The sequence below is a fragment of the Lepus europaeus genome, chromosome 3 (assembly GCF_033115175.1).
Source record: "Lepus europaeus isolate LE1 chromosome 3, mLepTim1.pri, whole genome shotgun sequence".
NCBI classification, from domain to species: Eukaryota; Metazoa; Chordata; class Mammalia; order Lagomorpha; family Leporidae; genus Lepus; species Lepus europaeus.
This window is the reverse complement of record NC_084829.1, coordinates 135,532,943-135,555,333: the sequence shown is the minus strand read 5'-3', so window position 1 is coordinate 135,555,333 and position 22,391 is coordinate 135,532,943. Positions and strand designations below refer to the sequence as shown.

The 22,391-nt window shown below is 46.0% G+C and overlaps 1 protein-coding gene across 1 annotated transcript in view; it reads right to left on the bottom strand.

Annotated features, from left to right (window-relative positions):
- Window positions 1-18,413, bottom strand: part of MYB (MYB proto-oncogene, transcription factor) — a 32,869-nt gene extending 14,456 nt beyond the window's left edge. Inside the window, exons 1-10 of the mRNA XM_062187734.1 lie at window positions 18,362-18,413; window positions 14,127-14,244; window positions 12,295-12,366; window positions 10,375-10,467; window positions 9,899-10,119; window positions 8,042-8,276; window positions 6,800-6,880; window positions 5,990-6,094; window positions 3,553-3,807; window positions 902-1,044 (exon numbers count right to left, since the gene is read on the bottom strand). Of these exons, the coding sequence (XP_062043718.1) occupies window positions 902-1,044; window positions 3,553-3,807; window positions 5,990-6,094; window positions 6,800-6,880; window positions 8,042-8,276; window positions 9,899-10,119; window positions 10,375-10,467; window positions 12,295-12,366; window positions 14,127-14,244; window positions 18,362-18,384 (1,346 nt within the window). The 5' untranslated portion in view covers window positions 18,385-18,413. The remainder of the gene's footprint in view (window positions 1-901; window positions 1,045-3,552; window positions 3,808-5,989; window positions 6,095-6,799; window positions 6,881-8,041; window positions 8,277-9,898; window positions 10,120-10,374; window positions 10,468-12,294; window positions 12,367-14,126; window positions 14,245-18,361) is intronic.
- Window positions 18,414-22,391: the final 3,978 nt, after the last annotated feature.

Genomic DNA, 22,391 nt, shown 5'->3' with positions numbered 1-22,391 from the left:
ATATTTCATAATATGATACCCCTAAGACTAAGTATAAAGGTATTTTTCATCTTTCCTTAATGGGGCTTAATGTGGTACCCACAGGTGTGTATAATGACCCCAAGCACTGTGAATTGTTTTCAATGACATATCAATGTTATCTATTTGTTCAAACAGGGGTCCATGTGATAAAATATGTTAACCTTTTAAAATTTAGTTTTTGTACTTAAAAATAAGACAATTTTTTTCCCAAAAGTTTCTTAATGATTCGCACTATCATTTCTTTGAATCAGTTAAGACTTAGATAAAAATGACAACTAACCCACCTCTTGGCTCTTAATCATATAATATTTCTGGGGATGCCAGAAGAGGTCCTATATATATACAAATTTCCAAAAGAAAAAATTAAATTAAAAAATGTAAACAAAGTAAAGGATCATACTCATTCTTGTTCTGAAGCTTATAATCAGAGGGGAAAGGAGTTTGAAAATCTTTGTTTTCAGTGTGATGAAAAGGGTTGACTGAATGAACAGATAAACAGGAAAGTAATATAAAAACCACCTTTGTGTGTATATAAATATATATATATATATATAAAGTTTTAGAGTAAAAAACAAAAGGTAATTCATATATATAAAAAGTAATATAATCTATATAAAGTAATTTAATATATATATACATATATACAGGAAATTTTAGAGTGAAGGACGAAAGGTAATTTAATTTATCCTCACACCGTCTGCCTCTAGGTAGCTGTAACACGTGCAGGCCAGGCAGATTCAGTGTGGAAATATACACAACCACATACAAGCGTATGTAAAACTGTACATGGAGAAGTGGGTCTGACATCGAGGGAGGACGTTCCATCAGCTACCCATAAGCGAATACGGCATATAGTTTTATTTTTGATGCAAGGACTTACATAGCATTCTCCTTTTGAGTTTTCACAGTCTGGTCTTTATGAAATGGCGTTGTAACAGTCAATTTGTGACCACTGAGAGGGGTTGAAGTTAAAGAAGGCATTTCCAAGTCTAAGTTTTCGTGGTTACTGGAAGTGTTTAAGAACTAAATATAGAAGGAAAATACTTCAATTAAACAGTAACTGTTTTATTCACTCCAATTTAAAAATTACAGCTAGAAAAGTATTCAGTATGTTTTACTGACCCACAATATAATATAATAAAGATGCTTAAAAATCATTCAATGGTTAGGGTATTGTTTTTTTTGCAATAGAGCATCCAAGATTTGAAGTGTGATTTCCAAGTAATAAACTTGAAAAATTATGGTTCCATAGGTTAAAAATTCTTTGATAATAAACTATCTCTCAGAATACTAAAATTCTGGAGAAAAAAAAATAAGTGTTCTCAAGGTAAAGTCTAGAAAACTTGACAGAAGGTAATCTCACCCTGGAGACGCACAGTGCTCACCAGTATGTTAAAAACTCCACAAGGTTTTCCAGGAGTTACTTTTTTAACTTTGCTTGATGCAATGTTTCCCAAAGGTATACACCTATATATTTCTGGAACATCTAATGAAGACGTGCAGAACTGACAGCTTGCTGAACAGAGTTTGGAGAACACAGTCAAAAAACAAAATACATTGCTATGGTGAGGGCGTCATTTGTTTATACTTAAAGCTATTCTCAAGCTCTGCAAACAGAGCTGGAAAAATGTTTGGCAGTGCCAGAGTATCTATTAAATTCATTTATTTCATCAATTTAGGAACACAAGTCTCTGATGAGAGTTACAATTTCTACACTTTAAAATAAACTGTGAAATAAGAATATTGCATTGGCAAAAACTGTGATGGTAAACTATAGCATAACAAAAAAAATCAATGTTGAAAAAATTAAAATTCAAAATAATCTATTTTCCTTGAGTTCCTAAACATTTCTGCTTAGAGATGGATTGTAACCTTTACATTTTTAATTGTATCCCAAGTGCTATATGAACACAATTTGGCTCCCTCCTCCCGTGGGTCAGTGAATCACATAATAAAAGAACAAAAAGGCGGAAAAATATGTTACAATTGTAAAAGGGAATGATCAGAAAGGAGAGGAGAAAGGAACACAAATGTTAAACTCTACTGGTGATGGAAATAAAAACACATCCCATGCAACTGACTATCTTCCAAATCACCGACAGAGTAAAAGCCAGAGAATTAGGACAAAACCATCAGCCAGCCTGCAGACAGCCTAAACTCTGGGAGGCCGAACGGCTGAGTGACAGCTCGATCCCACGACAGAATGAAATCAGCAAGGGCAACAGTAATTAGTCATTTGTTCCGAAGGATTAGTTTCTAGATGATTAAGGCTCAGGTGTCTGCTGAAAATTAGTAACAGCTGTGCAGAAATTGTGCTCTACCTGCGAGGGGGAGAAGGGGAGGCTTTTGAGAGGGGAAGGCTTGGGAGGTGAGCTGCTGATGTCAGCAACTAGGAAGCAGCTAGCATCTCCAGGGACCCAGGAGCTGGCCTGGCCCCGCTTTTTTCGAAGGATGACCACTGGGACTGCGCTGTGCCTTGCAGGAGGCGAGGCCTTGGGCGGTTCAAGCGAACCCTGGCTCAACATGCGTCTGTTCACCCTCTCTCCTGCAGGTCTACTCCCAGTGCCCTCTCTCGGCTGAGGCTGCAGCACTTTGCCTGTGTGCTCTGGGCTAGGTGGAAAAGCTGCTTCTTCAAAGAATTCAGAACGGCTGAGATCACACCATGATGAAGAATCCTGAAACAATGTGGGAGGCACAGAACTTTGAGACAGTGTGTGCATGACGTGTGCTGTCATCGCCTGCAACAGCACAGAGCAAGCAGGATACACGCAAAGAAAACACCGTCCCATGGGCTTTGGGAGTCACAGTTGCACTGTCACCCTGCAGGACAGTGGGCTGGCCCTACGCCCTGCTGCAGACACCTCTGGGCTGTCCTGTGTGCGTAAAGTAGAAAGAGGACTTTTCCTAGAGGGCACATTCTAGCCACACCCATCCCCTGTCCAATGGGCATGCAACAAATGCTTTTCCACCAGCTTGGAAACTGGGAGCAACTGAACTGAGTATCTGCTGAGGTGCTGAACTCAAATTAAGATGGTTGATCTCAATGAAACCAAGGGCACTGGCATTCAAAACTCAGTGTTTTGTGGAGAAAGTCATGTACCACCACCAATGAATGATCGCTCCAAATACACTGAAAGATTGTTTTAAAATTCTTACTGTGCAATCCAAAAGCAAAGCAAGATCCTGGAGAAGCACAAGAGTAAGCAAAGTTAAAAAAAAAAAAAAAAAAGAATAGTTAAGAGTAACCCGAACACTATTCCATAGCCCAAGTCCTGTTTTATAAGTAATTCACTTCACTAAATACAGGCTTTGTGAGGGAAAAGTGCAAACAGCTTCCTTTTGTTGGGGTAGCCTATGAAATCATATCTTTGAAAAAACAGATTCACTGGAACTAAAAGCCTCCTTGTACTTTTACGTGAATCCATACTACCAACATCCTTGTATTTGCTACAGAAAATGGTGATGATTTAAGGAACAGGTTTTCTAATTCCCCTTCCAGAAACATGAACTTGCTTTAAGCATTCTACTTACAGAATCTATGAATTGGAGTGTTTCTGCAAATTCTAAGAGATTCTTAACATTGTCCAAAATGGTGCCCTGGTGGACGATCATACACCTTGCCGGCGAGGCGCTCTCTTCAGGTAGGGAGCTGGGATCCACCGGTAGAGATGGAGTAGAGTGGTGTTCTCCCAAACAGGAAACAGGTGCACTGTCTCCATGAGGTCTGCTGTGGTCGCCCATGGAGGCGCTGTGCCACCCAGGGTAGCTGCACGTGTGGTTCTGTGTCTGAGGAAAGGGGGGTGTGGAAATAAGAAAGAGTGGGGAGAAGAAAGGGAGAAGGAACTTAGCAATGATGTTGCACAAGGTATCAGATGCTGTTGCAGGAAAGATAAAAGTCGTTGCATCACCCAAGACTTACCCCTCTGAAACAGTTGTCAAGATGTTTCCTTTTTATCAGTGCAAGACCCTGCTTCTTAATAGTACCATAGTTTGTACCTATGTGATGACCTTGATATCATTTTGTCACAAACTTCAAACCATGCAACTATGCTACAAAGTATAAGTCCATATTGCATGTCTGAAAAACCCACTTCGATACAATTTGTAAACATTCCAGAAGTGATGGCTGAGAGTGAAGACTTGTTCTACCTGCATTGTAATCTACAAAAGGGCGAGAGGATTCTAGAGTTGGCGTTGCTTTGCTCTGCACACACTGCTGTTGCATCTGTCCCTTTCAGATGCTACAGGTGGCACTGACACACTGCAGTGCTGCCAGATCGACGTGGTTAGGAAAGCAGAAGAGCAAATTAACAGAAGTCTCCCTAGAGCATGACCATGCAACAGAAGAAATTGCAAAACATTAACTAAAGTTAAAAAGTGGTTGAACTATTATATGCATGTAATCATTTGATTATTTAACCAAAGAGAAATTTACCCCTAAGAGGGCTGCTAGGTGTCACTTGTCTTTTATCCCCTTTGCTGATCAACTACACAAGGGTACTTCAAAATGTTCTTGGAAAATGGAACTAAACAATAATTTCCTTTTGATGCCCAACATTTTTGAAATCCATGCAATTTTTTTTCACAGTATGCATTTTTCATGAACTTTGTTTTTAAGATTTATTTATTTATTTGAAAGGCAGAGTTACAGAGAGGCAGAGAGAGAGAGAGAGAGAGAGAGAGAGAGAGAGGTCCTCCATCTGCTGATTCACTTCCCAAATGACTGCAATGGCCGGAGCTGGGCGGATCTGCAGCCAGGAGCCAGGAGCCAGTAGCCGGAGCTAGGAGTTAGCAGATGGGAGCCAGAGCCAGGAGCCTCCTCCGAATCTCTCACATGGGTGTGGGGTCCAAGGACTTGGGAGATTTTCCACTGTTTTCCCAAGCCGAAGCAGAGAGCTGGATTGGAAGTGGAGCAGCCGGGACTCGAACCAGCGCCCAGATGGGATGCAGGCACTGCAGGCAGCGGCTTTACCCATTATGCCACAGCACCAGACCTTTTCATGAACTTTTTGAAGACCTTTTGTATGGATAGATTTCAAAAATTTGGGGGACCGAACAAACCTTATCTTTTTATTCCATTTCCCATGAATTTTTTGTGGTGTCCTCATATCTGTTATAAAGTTCAAGCTGCTGACTGCTGTCCAACTAGAGAGGATTTCAGAATTCAGCTAAGGCCTAAGGGCTTACACGGCTTGCATGCAACACAAAAGCAAGGCGCTAAGGTCACTCATGAAGAGGTGACCCCTTTTTACAGGTATGTACTGAACGTGCATCAAATCATGTTTTAAATGACAATGCATGAAAATATATGTAAAGGAATAATAAAGAAAAAAATCAGGTCAGCACCATAGAGGTACAGTTTGCAAAAACATGCAGATGTTCATTACAATGATAATGACAATCACAAGTGAACACTGTTTCTATTGCAATAAAAATGAAAAGCTACTTCTGGTTCGGTCAACATACATTCTAAGACCATTTGCATTTTATTACAGCAATTTCTTTTTTTCTTTTTAAAGGATTTATTTATTTATTTGAAAGACAGAGTGAGTGACAGAGAGAGAAAGAGATCTTCCATCTGCTGGTTCACTCCTCAAATAGCCACAATGGCCAGGGCTGGTCTGGGGCAAAGCCAGGAGCCAGGAACTGCATCCTGTTCTCCCACATGGGCCTAAATACTTGGGCAATCCTCTACTGCTTTCCTAGATGCAGTATCAGGGAGCTGGATCAGAATCGGAGCAGCAGGGACTTGAACCTGCGCTCTGACATGAGACGCCAGTACCGCAGGTAGCGGCTTAACAAACTGCGCCACAATGCTGCCACCCCAGCAACATCTTGTGTCTAAACATTGTTAAGGGATGGACAGAGCCTTGGTCAGGGAAGTTTTTAGAAGGGTAGAGAAAGGACACGGAGGAGCACCAGGGCAAAGCTGCCATCCCCTCCCCTCCAAGCCAATGCGGAGTCTTACTGGTAGCGCCTGCTGTCCTTTGAGCTCGTTCTCGGTCGACATCAGGAGCAACTCTAATTCCTTTATTCGCTTTTCTTTCTCAGGGTCTTCATCATTATAGTGTCTCTGAGGGGAAAGGGAGACAAGTCTGATGTATAGTCCGTAGTCACGAGGTACCACCCATAGCCCTCGGCGTGAAACCACCGCCAACCCAATTTCACCAGTACAGAACTCTTGTGCCTGCTATTTCAGATTAAGGGAGCGATGGGACATCTGAGGCTAGTGTGGATGAAACCTATTACGTTATTTCAACTTCTCCTGTCAGAGAAGAGAGAATTTCAAAGCAAATTCACTCTAGAAGCCAAGGTGGTTAGATCGCTGGCCAGAACTTCTTCTCCTCCTCTATTCCATTTTCTTTGTTTTAAAATTATCGAGAGAGAGAGAGAGAGAGAGGAGAAAAGAGAGAGAGATCCTATCTGCTGCTGTACTCCCCAAACACCTGCAACAACTGGGACTGGACAAGGCCTAAGCTTGGGGCCGGGAACCCAGTCCAGGGCTTCCAAGTGGTTGGCAGGAACCCAATTACTTGAACCATCACTGCTACCTGTTAGAGTGCACACCAGCAAGAAGCTAGAACCAGCCTCCAGGCATTCCTATGTAGGACACAAGCATTCCAATGGGCGGCCTGCTCACTAGTCAAATGCCCACCCTCTCTTTTTTCTCTCACTTGGGTTGATCAGGTGCAAGTAAGTGTGTGGGTGAAAGACAGCAAGCAGCTCTTAAGAGTGAAGCCTTGAACAACTGGCGAGTTTCATCAGGAGATGCTCTTACCTGAATGGCCGCAGCAGCTGGTTGAGGGACATTGACTATATTTACATGTAACGCTACAGGATACGGAACTGGACTGGGCACCTGGATGGGATGGGCAGAACAGAGGCCAGGTCATTCACTCTTGCATGGGCTTCATGGGATTTGGCTCCCAGGTTGGGGGTTGTTCTGGGACTGAGGGAAACAAATACTTTATTGATAAAATTCACTGAACAATAAAAAACAAAAATCTCCTCTAATATGACATTTACCAGAAATGCACAATGCTCATCGGGCCTGACAGAAACTATTCCTTAATTAGAGAAAAATACAGTGGCAAATACAATGTAAAACATATTCACAAATATATGGAACAAGTGTGGATGGGAAACACTGATGGCACTGGGTGTTTGTAAATAAAATGTTTTCTTGGAATAGCTGTGAGTTTTAATAAGAAATACAGAACTTATGAGAATTATTTCACCTGAGACTTTTCTGGAAAGCTTGTAGTCAAATGCATGGAACAGATTGAGATGAGAAACACTATTTAGGAATACATTTTGCATAAGGATTTCCATATGAGCTCTGTATTCTTGGGTAAGTTTCATCATTTGCTATTGTTAATTCTAAGATTAACATATCTTGATCCCTCTCCCTTGATTCTGCTTTTCTACTCTTATGAATGGTTTCTTTCTCCAAGCAGAAATACCCAGGAATGAGAAGATTCACACTGAGGGTAAGCAAAGAAGCAACAGCACAGAGCTCTGCTCCTAACTCAGAGAACGGAGGTAAACAAGTGAGTGAACCCGTAAAGACATTTGCGCTAGGTCGTGACCAGAATCGAACTCACAATTACCCACTGAATCTCACTGTCCGAACGATCTCTCCTTTAAATGGAATATGAGGTTCACTTTTCATTTTTGAACAAAAGATATTATACTACAAATGTCTCTCCATCCCCCTACTCTTCTGTAGCACAACTTTGAGTAAATTTAGGTCCAAAAGCTAACTTCAAATTAGCAAGATAAAACTGGACAATTTGGATTCTACTCAGCAGTACTTCCATGTATAATCCTGGACAATCCTCTGATCTTGCCTGCATACATCAGGGTTAACACCTACCCCTATGCACTGCAAAGGGTGAGGGTGAGGAGCAATCATGATCATATTTGTGAAAGCTTTCTGAACAGTGTACAACCACCAGGTATTAACGTCACTTGGAGCTGAAAAACCATCTTTCTCATTACATTCTCAGGAATGGCTTACGTTTTGTGCTTCGGAAATGTGGTAATAGGAATAGTCATTGTTAACTGAGGGCTGGCCTGCTGGAGGGAGTTGAGTTGAAGGTGGCGTGTGAGCAAACCCCATCAAATGACTGTTCTTCTGGAAGCTTGTGGCCACTGTAGGCTGGCTGGCTTTGGAAGACTCCTGCAGATAACCTTCCTGTTCGACCTTCCGTCGCATTGTCGAATTCCAATGGTTCTTGATAGCATTATCAGTTCTGCACAGAAATGCATCACATCCAAATTTCATGAACAAAAACTTGAATTCAGATGACAGTAAACTGACAGAACACTGCTTCTAACAGAGATCTTTTCTTTGGATCTACTAACCGCTGTTTTCTCTTTTTACTTGTCTCAGTCTTTTCTACCGCCTAAGCCCATGAATGCCCTTTTTGCTTAATTTAAAAGCTATAGATTTCTCTTACTGACATAACCTGAGATGTATACAGCTTCCTACAATTTTGTCTTTGAACCACATTGCTTCCTTAGTAAAGGAATATTTTCAATGCCATAATCACTCATGTTGATTCTGACCTTATCTTTAAAGCTCCAGCTGTCCTAGAAAAATTCTTCCTTTGAGAGTGGCCAAGCAGGACCTACACCCCACAACAGGGACTTGGAAAAGTCTGGTGACGGACAATAATGCTGCTTCAAAGTCCACTCCTCATCTTTCAAGACAGGAGTGAGAAATTTTGAATAAAAACAATTCTAAATGAACACCGCTCTGCTTGTTCTCAGAATCAGAGGTGAGCGTGGACAATGGGATCCCCCAGGGAAAGATGCTAACCCCCCAAATACTTTCAAGCTGCAAAGGATTTTTGCTAAAGTCTTTCCATTCTCAGGAAAAGTTTCTCAATTCAAAAAAACCGTTTGAAGCCTCCCTTTAAGTATTTCCATGGGGGTGGGGGACTGCTTGCCAAAGAAAGAGGAAGTTCAATTACCCCTTTAATTTTTAGAAGAATCAACAACATATCCTCTCAGAGCGCACGGGAGAAAAGTCTCCTTCGACAAACCTCGTAAATATTCTAAGCTTTATACTCAACCATCATGGAGGAAATGCTTTGTGTATCACAAGAAAAGACTACACAAACTGAACCGGAAAGGACCTTTTCTTCATTTTTGGACTAAGAAGCTCAAGAAAAAAATATTGTTAATATTTTCTGTTACATTATTCTTATGGAGGCTTTGTAGTAAAAAAAAAACTGATTGAACATCAGTTATACACCACTTTTAATGGAGAAACTGGGACACAAATGAGCTTCCACGGTTATCTCTAGCTCTTGTTCATTAAAAAAAAGCATTATATGACATTATTTAAAAATCTGGAAGTGCTATGATAATTCTAGAAGTATATTATTTCTTCATGTGGTATAATGAAATGAACACAGGTATTAGGAAAATAGTAGCTACATAGTTTCCCCAATGGTAGCTGGCCAGGTATCCAACTGGGTGAACCCAGACCAGGGACAAGCTGTCTGTCCTCAGTTCCTTTCTGTGTGCTTATGGTTTTGCAGTTCACAAAGCATTTTGGCCTTCATTTTATTTGATCCTAAATAATTTATTTTACTTGCTCCTAAGTCTGTAAGAATAGATTCTTCTTCATTTTGCAAATGGGGAAACTGAGGCTGAGCAAAGTTAAAATGACTTGGCTCAAGGCTGCCTGTTGGGTGGACCCTGGAAGTCCTCAAACGGGTGAAGTCCTAAGATCTCTTCCAGTTCTAAAAGCTATGAGACACTTACATTGATCGAATGTAACTCATTCACCATACATTGAAAACAGGAATATTCAGAACCCACTCCCTCATTCTTCCCAGTCAATAGATTTTCCACACGTTATTACCGTCCAGGCAGCAGCTTTGCGATTTCTGCCCATCTGTTCCCCAGTCTCTTGTGTGCCTGGTAAATAATTCTGTCTTCCTCTTCTGTCCAGGAGGTTTTCTTAACTTCTGGATTCAAGTGGTTATGCCACCTCTCCCTACATTGTTTTCCAATTCTCCCTTTTAAGTGCTTGGCAATAACAGACCAACGTTTCGGACCGTATTTCTGTACAAGCTCTATCACCTTCAGATAAACACACAAAAATAACCTAGGTTTTAATGTTATGTCATGAGTCAGGGGCATCATTCTTCACTCTTATAAGACCTTTAGAGAAATTCTAAAAGTCTGCGTTTATTCACTGGAAAAATGGGACCAGAGCCCTCTACTTCCTGCTTGCACACGTCACTGCTCTCTCAAGCTGGGAAGCATTCAATGGAGCGGTTTGGTTTGGGGAATATCGCTCATTGTGGCTCACTCACCAGTGAAGAAAACACTTACTCTCTGGTCTTCTTCTTTGGTCCAAGGGCCCTTGATGAGCTCAGGATTTAGTACTTTCTGCCATCGGTGCTGGCACTGCACATCTGTTCGATTCTGGACAAAGAAAAGACGCACTGTCAGGAAGACAGGATGTGACAGGCACGTGAAGCCTTTGTTGCAATGAGAATCACACATAGACGATATTTAGGGAACGTGCGAGGAACATTTTAGGCCATGTGTAGAGTACCCATCTATCCTTTGTTATGTTTAGGCTGGAGAAGCTGCACAGACCATGGCAAAGTTGCATCTGAAATTAGATGGCTCCTGAGACAGTTCTGCCACGTGACCCAAAGGAATATCATGGTGCATTTAACTTCATCTTACTCTCAATGGCACATGGAGGAACTCACACAGCCTCAGACTTGTCAGGGATTCCATATGGCCAGGCTTTTATGGAAACCCACCCTCATTGACTCAAGTCTGCCTCCTATTCAAACGAGGAGATATTCTTCCATTTAGGACCACAAATATTTGTATTGTAGAAGGAATGAAGATTCATAAAAGATATGCCCTACCTTAGAGGAACTTGTAATCGTATAGGAAGAAAAAGACAAATACACAATTAACTAACAGACGGTCGAATTTGATTCACATGCAAGAAGAGACAAAGCAAAATGATACGTGGTGAGGACAGATCTCCTTAGGAGAAGCTATTTCTGTAGGTGGGTGGTCCTGATAGGGGGCTTTGAAGGTTGGACAGAACTTTAACTGGTGAAGCAAAGGGAGAACATTCTAGCAAGCGGGATAACCAGGGACAGAAGCCCAGAGGAGGGAAAGCAGAAATGAATTCAACCCAAGCTGCTTACGCGGAGGAAGCAGGACAGAGAGCCAGATCTGGAAGCTGGGGGTTGTGGAGGAAGGCCCCGGGCGTTATTTATGTTATGAAGTGGGTTATTGAATCTGTGAGGTTCAAAGTCCCCGCTGCTGGTTCTGGAAAGATAGGGTCGCTCTGCATTTCAGGAAGCTCTGTCTTCCAAAGGTGTTTGAGAAGGTTGTTAAAGTGAAATGCCAGGAGCAGGAAGCCCTCGCAACAGCCCAGATGAGAGGGTGGTGGCCTACCCAGGGCCACAGCCCCGAGAGTGAAAGGAAGGGACCGCCTGCAAGGGAAGGCCAGGGAGCTTAGGAACTGCCAGGGGCAGCGCACAGGAGACTGGGGTAAGTCAAAAAGGGCTCCCGAGTTCCCAATCTGGGTGCCAAAAGTATGGCTAGTGATGAAAGTATGGAATTTAGAAGAAGCCAACTTGGGGAAAATATTAGGTTTTTTTTTTTATATTTATTTATTTGAAAAGTAGTTACAGAGAGGCAGAAGCAGAGAGAGAGAGAGAGAGAGAGAGAGAGAGAGGTCCTTCATCCACTGGTTCACTCCCCAAATGGCTGCAGTGGCCGGAGCTGAGCTGATCTGAAGCCAGATGCCAGGAGCTTCCTTCAAGTCTCCCACGAGGGTGCAGGGGCCCAAGCACTGGACCATCCTTCACTACTCTCCCATACCACAGCAGAGAGCTGGATTGGAAGTGGGACTTGAACCAGCACCCAAATGGGATGCCAGTGCTGCAGGCATGGCTTTACCTGCCACGCCACAGCTCTGGCCCCGAAAATATCAATTCTAATCATCTTCCATGTAACAAATCACCAAAATGCTAAATTATCCTAACAAATGAATAAGAAGCAACTGCTTATGTTGTCAAAATCCTATAATGATCTACTTTAAAACTCCAATTACATGAATTACAATATAAATATAATTTATGGTGGCACATCTCTTCCCCAACTTCTTATATTGGAGTAAATGTCTAACACCTTAGAACCTTTCCTTGAATATTTTATTTAAGTCTTTGCAAAGAGCTTTACTTTCATAAAAATTTTTAAAAAACACTAACTTACCGGGAGATAATTGGCAATAACTTTCCAGTCATCTGTTCCATTCTGTTCCACCAGCTTCTTTAGTTTTTCATCCTAAGACATTTAAAGGTAATCCTAGGATATCAGTCATTTACTGTGTAACTCTGTTCAACTTACAGTAAACAAAGGAACCGATCCAATAGTGCACTCCAGAAAAAAAAAAAAAACTGTCTCAAATATGTCCAAATACAGCAGATAAAAATGTAATAGAGTGATTGACAGCACTGATTTATTTAGAATCAGACCAGAGTTTGCATCTCAACTCAGTTGTTGATTAGTTTTCTAAGCTTGAGTTGGTCGTTTTATCTTTCTGGAGTGTGGTATTGTCATCTATAAAATGGGAATGCTGATATCAAGAGGGTTGCTTGGGAATTACATGACATAATTGCGGAAAATATTTAGCATGATGCTGACACATACTGAGTGTTTGATATACGGTAACTGCTAGCAATGCTACTCTGTGAAGAAAAAAGTGAATTCCAGTGCTGGTTTCAGGAGACATCTACCTACAGCAGAACACAGGATCTTGAGGAAGAAATACAGCATTCACAGTTGGCTCAACCTCTTTCAAATAACAAAATGGAAGCTCCTTTTTCTTAGTTAAACTTGAAGACACATTCAATGTATGAAAATATTTCAGTTTTGTATCAAATGAGACCCAACATATGAGAACAGAGAAGACGCTAACATGTGTGGGCAATTGGTGCTTCAGCTCACAGACTGTTGACAGTGCTACCAGTTCCCACGTGTCTAAGTGTCTTCCTTCTGAAGTTTCTGCAAAGATAACATTCACACACAACGGAAGTCCCCGGGACAACACAGATGCAGGAATGAGGAAACCAGGATTAACAACAGGACTTCTAGATCTCTAGGGACCATCCAAGTGCATGGCATGGCTAGGTGAAATGTGCAGTTCCTGTGAGACTCCCAGGGAACCCTGCCTGGTGCCAGGAGGGGCTCTGGTTTCAATGAAGTACAGTGCAATGGATCTGGAGAAGAGTTAATACCGTTTATTCTAACAAGAAAGCCTCTAAAATTAGTTGCAAACTCACTGATAGCATTAAAGAAGACACCCTTCCTCAAGCATTACTAATTGGGATCGGACCAAAAGATGAAGCTTTTGGGGAGCTTGTTGAGAAAGAGAAGTGGGAAGCAGATACATCTGCATTCATTACTGGATGCTCTGTGAAATATATGAAGGATATTAAATGAGCATTTTATACCGAGATGATTTTTGAATGTTTCGTTTTCTTCATTTGTTTGCTGGGTTTTGGGAAATAACAGTTCATTCAGGGAACATGTATTGGTATTCTACTTTGTGTCAAGCCATTTTGAACATAAAGAGGAAGAGACACTTAGCCCTGTCCTCAAGAGCCTTGCAGTCTCCTAAGAGAGGCAGATGGGTCACAGCAACAGTGAGGCAGACAGGGGCCAACAGCATGGGACCACAGGCTGAGACATCCAACCCGTCTGAGGAAGCCACGGCTGGCTTCACGGAAGAGGCCCTGCGTTCATGGGTCCCGAAGAAGCAGTAAAACCTGGAGGGGCTAAAGGTTGAGACGTCGGCAGGTGGACAGAAGCGCAGAGGAAGCAGCAAGTGGGAAGAAGAGGACATTCAAAGAACTAGAAAGAGCTTGGGAATGGACGTGTGGCAGAGTGGTGAGAGGGCTGCCTGCTGCACGGGCCGGCTGGGACAGGATCTCAGAGAGCTTGCTAAGGAGTTTAGGCACCTGTGACTTGGCTGAAATCTTGTGTTTCCTAAATGCTACACACTGCGTTCGGCTCATGTTCTGATAAAGTGATTTGTTTGTTACCTCTTCCCTGGTCCACCTAGTTTTCCCCAAGTGACGCTTTCCGGATTTGGGAAGCAGCCCGTCATAGTCGTGGTCACACATCTCAATATCGTCGTCATCCTCGTCGCTACTGTAAATGCTGCGGAAATAAGAAGGGGGCAGATGAGGGCTGAAACTGGAGGGTTTGAACTCCTGGATTCCAAAACGTGCACAAAGGCTCCTCATCATCTTTCCAATGGTTATGGAGATGAAACTCTGAAAGCTTGCACCACAAGACTGCATTCTGCAATCTGTTGCTCTGGTATTGGAAACTGGCTCTGCTGTTGTTGGTATCCACAGATACGGTGAAGGGTCTGGCACTTGCCTATTCCTCTGCATGTTTCAACCTGCTGTTACTGCTAGACCAGCGACAAGTGACACATCTGGCCACCTTCCAACCAATGAAGGCTTCTGTTTAAATCTTAATGTTCAGGACAAGAAAAGGAACAAGAGCCCATGTCCTTTCTATAAGCACACACTCAAAATCTCAGGCATATGTCACATCATTTAAACGGTATTTCTCAAACACAATAAACATCTCAATTATGTTACTCCAACAGGGCTGGCATTCTATTAAACAAACAAAAAAAAAGTTTTGGGAAGTAATACATCCACTAACATACAGTCATTTACAGTCATTTCTTACAGATGAGAAGATTAGGAGAATCTAAGAGTAAAGGGGTTTTAATCCCAAGGAAGTGTAGACCGACAAGGGAGTAAACGTTAAATGACATCAATATCCAATTCTTAAAGTTCTGGGCCGGGCTGACCCAGGCTCTGGTCTTGTTTACAATACCCCATCTCCAGAGTAACTAAGTGAATGGTGAGGTCATTTGATAGTCTGAATCTCACTTACACCTGTGCTTTTTTCTGTCTCTGATGGAATGGTGTTTGAAATACCTTACAACGTGCCTTACCCAAAACTGAGGGTTCACTCAGAAGTCGATGAGTTTAAAAAGAACCCATTACCATTCTCAAAAGAGCTTTTCCTTTACCTAGTTGACTAAAATCAAGACTTTTGAAGCAACCCTACACTCAATGTTTATTAATCGTATACTAACTAGATGGGAGTAACTTGACGGTTTAGCTTTAGCTATAATTTTTCTAATAAAACTTAGGATAGGCAAAATGACACTAATCTTAGAAAATTTATCATTGTAATATTGAGAAATCCATCAAAATGGGACCATTGATCTAAAGTAACATCATAATGTGGTTTATTAATTTTTAGAAGGAGGTTTATATTTGTTTCAGGTTTTATCTTCCCAAACTACTCATGAGTGCATACTGCCAATGTCCCACAGGTCAAGCAAAAATGCTCACCCAAAACCCTGGCTTAGGGGTTCAAATAGTTTCTAACTAGAATTTAGGGCAACATCAGGTGGCTCAGGTTACACTGTGAAACAAATTTAAGTACTTAGTACTTAAATTAGTACTTAGTCAAATTTAAGTGCCAAAAAACTAAACCAGCCAAGCAACAAACACATCTTACACTGAACTATATTTACAATCTGAAATAATTTCTTTTATATAGGGGTGATCCTTTGAAACAAGAGCCTACTTCGGTTTCACACGTTGAACACGAGGCACTGAACAACTTCTGGCCAATAATAATTACACGTTTTTCTTTAATATAAACACAGTGACCCCTCCCCCAATTGAGATAAGCCGGGAGCTCTAAGTCAGTTTGGAAAGGTCCCTAGCAACTCCGTTTTATGCACCCCCAAATGCAGTAGCTATCCCCTTGGAAATACCAGGAACACCAGGAGAACCACAGCACTCTGCAAGTGGAGCCAGAGATTCAAGCCAAAGTCACTTTTTTAGGTTTGGCTGGATCTGAAGATCCTATTTGCAAAACTGAGCTCAGCAACCCGGGCACAAGCAACACCTGCGGCCGCCCACAGGGGGCAGCCAAGGACAGGTGAGGGCAAACAGTCTTGGGCCAGGACCCGGTTCCGGAGGCCGGTCGGCGCTAGCTGCCTCCACCTTGCAGCGTGGCTTGGACAAATCACTTCCTCTCTCTCGGGGCCTGTGTTCCTCGCCTGTGCACAAGGGCTTGGATCCTATTTCTAAGGTACTTTCCAGCGCTCAGAAATGATGCTTCCACGTCTTCCGGGGCTCTTGCAGACCGCGCACCGAGGCAGAGATGTGCAAACCCGAGGTCGCGCGGAGGTCGTGGGCTGTGACTTCGGCGGGGCCTGAGGGGGCCCTGAGGGCAGCAGGGAGAGTCCGGGCTGCCCAGGCCGTCGTCGGCTCGGGGGTCCCGCATCAGCCGGCTGGGCGCGGACGTTCCCGCCTTGGAGCTCTCTCTGCAGGCGACTTCCTAGCTCGCAGGGGTCTCTGTCGCCTCAGTAGCATGATTAATTTCTCCTCAGGGCCTGAAATAACTTTTCCTTTATCTGCACTGGCGAGGTCTCGGAGCCAACAGTCAGAGGACGTTCAAAGGCTTACTGGAGGCTCCGTGCACCCGACTCCCCCCACCTGCTAGACCCGGTGTGGTTACCGGAGTACAACTATGAATACTGCGTTCTGTCAAGGAAACAAACCGTGCAAAGAAACGAAAAAGAAAAGAGGTGTTGGAGGGGGGGTGGCTGGGAAGAGGGAGGGTACGGGAGGAAGTGCCTTGTGGCCGCCACTGTGATTCTAGAATGGGGGCTAAGACTCATTTCGCTGACCTGGTTCATAATCCCGGCCGAGTCGATGCTCGCCCTGCAAGAAACGGCTCCGAGCCCGCAGCCGGGTTTCTCTTCCCCCTGAGGCAGGTTCAAGGTTCCCGCCCCTCCCGGCTGCCTCCCCTCCGGGCTACCTGGGAGCGGCCGGGAACCTGCGCGGCCCCGCCCCGAGGGGGGCAGCAGGGACCTCGGGGCGCGGAGCCTCGGCCGCGCCTCCTCCCGGCTCCCCTGCTCGGCGCCCTCCTCCTCCTCCTAATGCCCCTTCTGCTCTCGGAAAGCAGGTGGCCCGAGGTGCTCTCCGGCTAAGTCCCAAAGGCGAAAGGTGAAACCCAGTCCCCTAGGTCCTCTTCAGCCCATCCCCCCTGCCCCAGTCGCCCATGTCGCCCCCGGGCGCCTGGCAGCGCCTGGGCGCTGCTCCCCGCCAGCGTGGCCCGGGCGCTCCTGCAGGGCCCACGCCCACGCTCTCTGCAACTTCCCAGCGCCGCGCGAGCAGCCCAAAGCAGTAAGAGACAGCAAAGCAGAGCACCCAAGGAAGAGCGGGTGGGCCTGCTTTGCCTCCCCGGACTTCTGTCCAGCGCCAGGGGCCGTCGGGCCGGCGAGCGACCGCGTCCACGTGTGCGCGCCGCGCCGGGATCCGTGGCCCCCGGGAAGCGCCGGCGGGGAACGCGTCGGTGGCGCGGCAGCGGCCATGGGTGCTGTCGGTCTCGTGGCGACCACGACGGCCCCGGCGCAAGCCCCGGCAGCGGTGGCTCCCAGGGAGCCCCGGCGCGTCCAGCCCGGGGAGGTGCCGCGGCCGGTGGCAGCTGAGGCCAGCAAATGACAGTTCGGACGCATATGTCCCTCCTCGGCCAAAGCGCCCTGGGCTTTCGCCTGCCCAGAGCGGGGGACATGTGCGGAGCGGGCGCGTGGGTGCACGGGCAGAGTTTGCAACAGAAACAAACGCTTCCCTGGGAGTAACGCCTCGAGCCTTCCAACCTGTGCTTCAACAGTTTGCAAGCGAGGAGCCCCCAGTGCGAGCCTGAAATCTTCCTTCCAGCCGCTCGTCAGCTGACACTCGCCCCGGCCTCCATAAAGAATGAATGAAATTGAAATAAACTACCTGCAGCTATAAACGATCCAGCATTTCCCGTGCCTGCCATATGTTCTGCGCTTCCAAGCCCCCAACGCATCTCCACGCATCCAGCAATTAGGCTGCGACCCCCTCGCCGGGCACCCGCTGGGCTCCCCGGGGCCGGGGGGCACCGCTCTGCGCCCGGCTGGAACCTGCTCCTTTACCACCCTGCTTCCCCCCGAAAGAGAAACGTATCCCCGTGCAGCGTGCACCGGGAGCCGCTGGGCGTGCTTGCTTCCCGAAGTCCCAGCACAGTTCCCGCAGACTGCATTCGTCAGTCTGTCCAGGGGCTCCCGCGGCCGATCCAGGCGCTCCAGGTCTGCCCGGGATCTGACAGCCCCGCACGGGATCCCAGAACCCATTCCCACCTGCTCTGGGGCGCCGGGCGCCCCGCGGGTCCCCGCCCTCCGTCGCCCGCCGAGGCTCCCCGTTACCTGTGCCGGGGTCTCCGGGCCATGGCGCGGCGGGAGCGGGGCTCCGCCGAGAGCAGCGGGGACCGCACGGGGCTGTCGCCTCCCGCTGCCCGCCGCCTGCCTGCGTCCCTCCCCGGCTGCGCAGCGACGCTGGGCACCGCCGGGGCGAAGTTTCTTAGGAGAAAGAGGAGGAGGAGGAGGAGGAGGTGGAGGCGGCGGAGGAGGAGAAGGAGGAGGAGGAAACAGGTTGATATTAAAGTGTAAACTCTGTAAACAGAGATGCCATCAAACAAAGAGCTTTGGACACTCCCCCTCCCGCCAAATCTGGCGCCCCTGCAGTGCGCACGCGCCCTGCCCGCCGCCTCCGCGGTCGCCCTGGCTGCAGCCCGCGGGGCCGAGGGGCCCGCCGGGCCGCCGCTCCCATTCGCCGCTCGCGCCGCCGCGCTGTGCCTGGCGCGCGGCGAGGCCCGGGCGGCGCGCGGGCGGCGAGCCCGGGGCCGGGGAGGGGCGTCCGGGGCCGCGGCCGAGGCGCCTTTTCCTGCGCAAACCCCGCTCCCGGGCCGTGGCGGCGCTGGCCCGCGCCAAGTCCCGCGGAAGCCGCCTCCTTTCCTGCTCGGTGGCCGCACCGCGGTCGCCACCCCCGGACGTGCTCCCGGGCACCTGAAGCCTGGGTGGCAAGGGGTCGGGGGTGGGGGCGACTCCCGCATGTGGTTGGGATTGGCTTTCAGGTCGGGTTTACAACTCGGTTCTCTAGAGGTGCAAGACTTGGAGGCTAGGCAACGTGTGTTTTCTTGGGGGTGTTTGGCCAGGTCCCTTTTAATACAGAACACAACTCATTAAACTTGTGACAGGGAACACTTAGCGGGGTTATCACCGTGCACCATGGAGCATCCCCCCCCAGCCGAGCGCTCCCTCCGCTCCAGGATCCCGCAGCCCAAACGTTACCGCCTCTGGTCACGGGCCCCCAGCTCCTAAGCCCCGGCCCGTGCCCGGCCCCACCCACCCGGGCGCCCACCGCACACCTGCGCCCCCGCGCCGTGCGCGCCCTGGGGTACGCACCTGCGGAGGAATGCACGGGGTCCCCAATAGCCCGCCCGCGGCAGCGCTCTGGAAACCCCGCGTTTGCATGCGTGGTTTTAAAAGCACACGGTTTGTGAGTACAGAGGTCGGGGTCCGTGCTTGGGGTGGTGGGAGAACTCTGTTTTACCAGCTGCAAGTCAGCAGAGACTTTGGTGTTCAGTTAGCTGGGGGCTTGCTGGAGAAGTCGAGGGAGCAGAGAAGTGCCGAATTTATAAGGATTGGTGATTGGGGGATTTTAGGGGAGTTTTAGTTTTACTTCCGCTTATAGATTAGTACCATTGGGGGTTTTTTTTTTTTTTTCATTCTCTGTACACACTAATTTATTTTTCCTTTAATCTTTCAGGAGTTTGAGACTTCTGCTGACGGGGTTTGTGGGTGTCCCATGTGCCCCACCGTTCAAACTTAGCTCAGAAAGCAGGTTTCTTACAAAAAAAAAAAAAAGCATGTTCTTACTAAAATGAGTCATAATTTTATTAAATGGTGAAGCATGCTAGGTTTCAAGACTTTATCTAGTGTTTTAAACTTTGTTTCTTAAAAATTGTTATGTAGTTGAAATCCTTATCAAAAATAGGCTAGTTTCTAGTAAGGTTTTAACATTCCTTTCTTTGTGAGAAAAAAAAAAAAAAAAAAAAAACACTGAGACCAGTGCTGTGAGATAGTTAAGTCACAACTCCCAAAGACAAGTCACTTACAAGTTAATGTATTTTTAAAGCCAATATTTATTTCTAGATCCTATAATAAAGTTTATTTCTCCACATAAAAAATAAACAACATTTAAAGAAATATCTAGAACAAACATCTAGAAACTACCCCTGGAGGAATTGTATTCTGGCTTTGGAATGGCTTCTTGATCCTACCTGGGAAGAGCCCCAATTGCTGAGCGTCCTGTACACAGTGCGACTATCCAAACCCTTTCACAGCCTCTTTCCCGAGATTCTCTGGCAGGGGACCTGCTCTATGATGCTGAAGCTTTTGTTATGTAGAAAGACACTGAATTCCATTTTCCTTTATTCCTCTTGAGCATTGTTCTATGCCTTGTTTTGAGAGTTTGTAATGCTTGCATTTTCATTCCCCAGATAGTAGGGGGGCATAGTTTTACGTTTTTCCCTTGGATGTGTGGTGATGATGTGCTTGGAACATGCGTACTCCAATAAAGAATATATATGCAGACATTTAATTATGGTACTTTGTGACATATTGCCATCTATTAAGTTTATGGAAGCTATGAGAATTCACCTCTGCCTCCACTTCATTTACAGTTTAGATGCCAATTTTGCATATTTTATCATTTTATTTTATTTTATTTATTATTTTTTTTTGACAGGCAGAGTGGATAGTGAGAGAGAAAGACAGAGAGAAAGGTCTTCCTTTTTGCCGTTGGTTCACCCTCCAATGGCCGCTGCGGCCAGCGCACCGCGCTGATCCGAAGCCAGGAGCCAGGTGCTTCTCCTGGTCTCCCATGGGGTGCAGGGCCCAAGGACTTGGGCCATCCTCCACTGCCTTCCCGGGCCATAGCAGAGAGCTGGCCTGGAAGAGGGGCAACCGGGATAGAATCCGGCGCCCCAACCGGGGCTAGAACCCGGTGTGCCGGCGCCGCAAGGAGGAGGATTAGCCTGTTAAGCCATGGCGCCGGCCTATCATTTTATTTTTTAAAAGATCTGCTGCATCAGTTACCTAGGCTGGGGCAGGGCTGGGATGGAGCTAAATTCTGATGAAGGTTTGTGTTTGTGATGCACTAGACAACAGTCGGCGAGCTGCTCTGTACAGGGCTGGGTAGTAAATGTTTCGGGCTTTGTGGGTTGTTCCATATCTCTCTTTCTCCCTTTCAATCTTTCTTTTCCTTTCTTCCAATAACCTTTTAAAAATGTAAACACTATTTTTAAGTTGACAGCTGTATAGAACCTACAAGCTTTAGCTGGTCAACACTAGAACAGTAATCCTTGATCTTCACTGTGTATCAGAATCACTGGGTGTAGCCATGAAAATGCATAGGCCCAGGCTGTCCCCATAGACTAATTCAGTAGGTGGGGCCCAAAAATCTGGAGTAAATTTTTTTTCAAATTTATTTATTTCTCTCTCTCTCTCTCTCTGAAAGACGGAGAATCACAGAGAAAGGTCTTCCACTTGCTGACTCATTCTCCACATGCCCACAACAGCCAGGGCTGGGCCAGGCCAAAGCCAGGAGCCTGGAACTGAACCTGAGCCTCCCAAGTTGGTGGTAGGAACCCAGGCATTTGAGCCATTACTTGCAGGTTCCTGGGCTGTGCATTAGCGAGAGGTGGACTGGAAATGGAGAAGCTGGAGCCAGGCACTCTTGTTAGGGATGAGGGCACCCCAAGTGCCATGTTAACCACCGTGCCAAATGCTTGCTCCAAATCTGAATTTTAAACAAGTACCCCTATGGTTTTCATGGAAGAGATCTCCGGACCACTTGTTAATTACCCCAATGTTAGGGTTGGTAGCTGAGTGCTGGGTGCCTTCCATCACCTTCTCCTACCTCAATCTTTTTCACCTCTCCTAGGTGAAGGATTTGGGCTCCCCCTAAACCCAAATCATTTTCTTCCATGAGGGAGATGCTGCCGGTACCCAGAGGGCTGGTGGAACCTATTGTCTTTTTTTTTTTTTTCCTGTAAAACATCAGCTTCATAACTGAAACTTGAAAGAAAAGGAATCACTTGGTGCTTTGTGAATCATCATTATGACTCTCCCCCCTCCAGAAAACCAGCACTTGAAGCATTTTATTTGATTCTGAAGATGGTGGAAGGCTGGAGGGAAAAAGACATACAAAAGACACAAATTCAGCTTGTTTGTGACTGCAGTGAAATCTTGGGCCTGTGGAGGATCCTTAATATCTGTGATCGTCATCCTGAAAGTGAATGAGAATTATCAATGGTGACAACAGAGCAGGGGTCAAGGGCTCCATGTCTCTACCACCTACCTTTCCCTCAGCCCTTCAACCCTATTGGCTCAG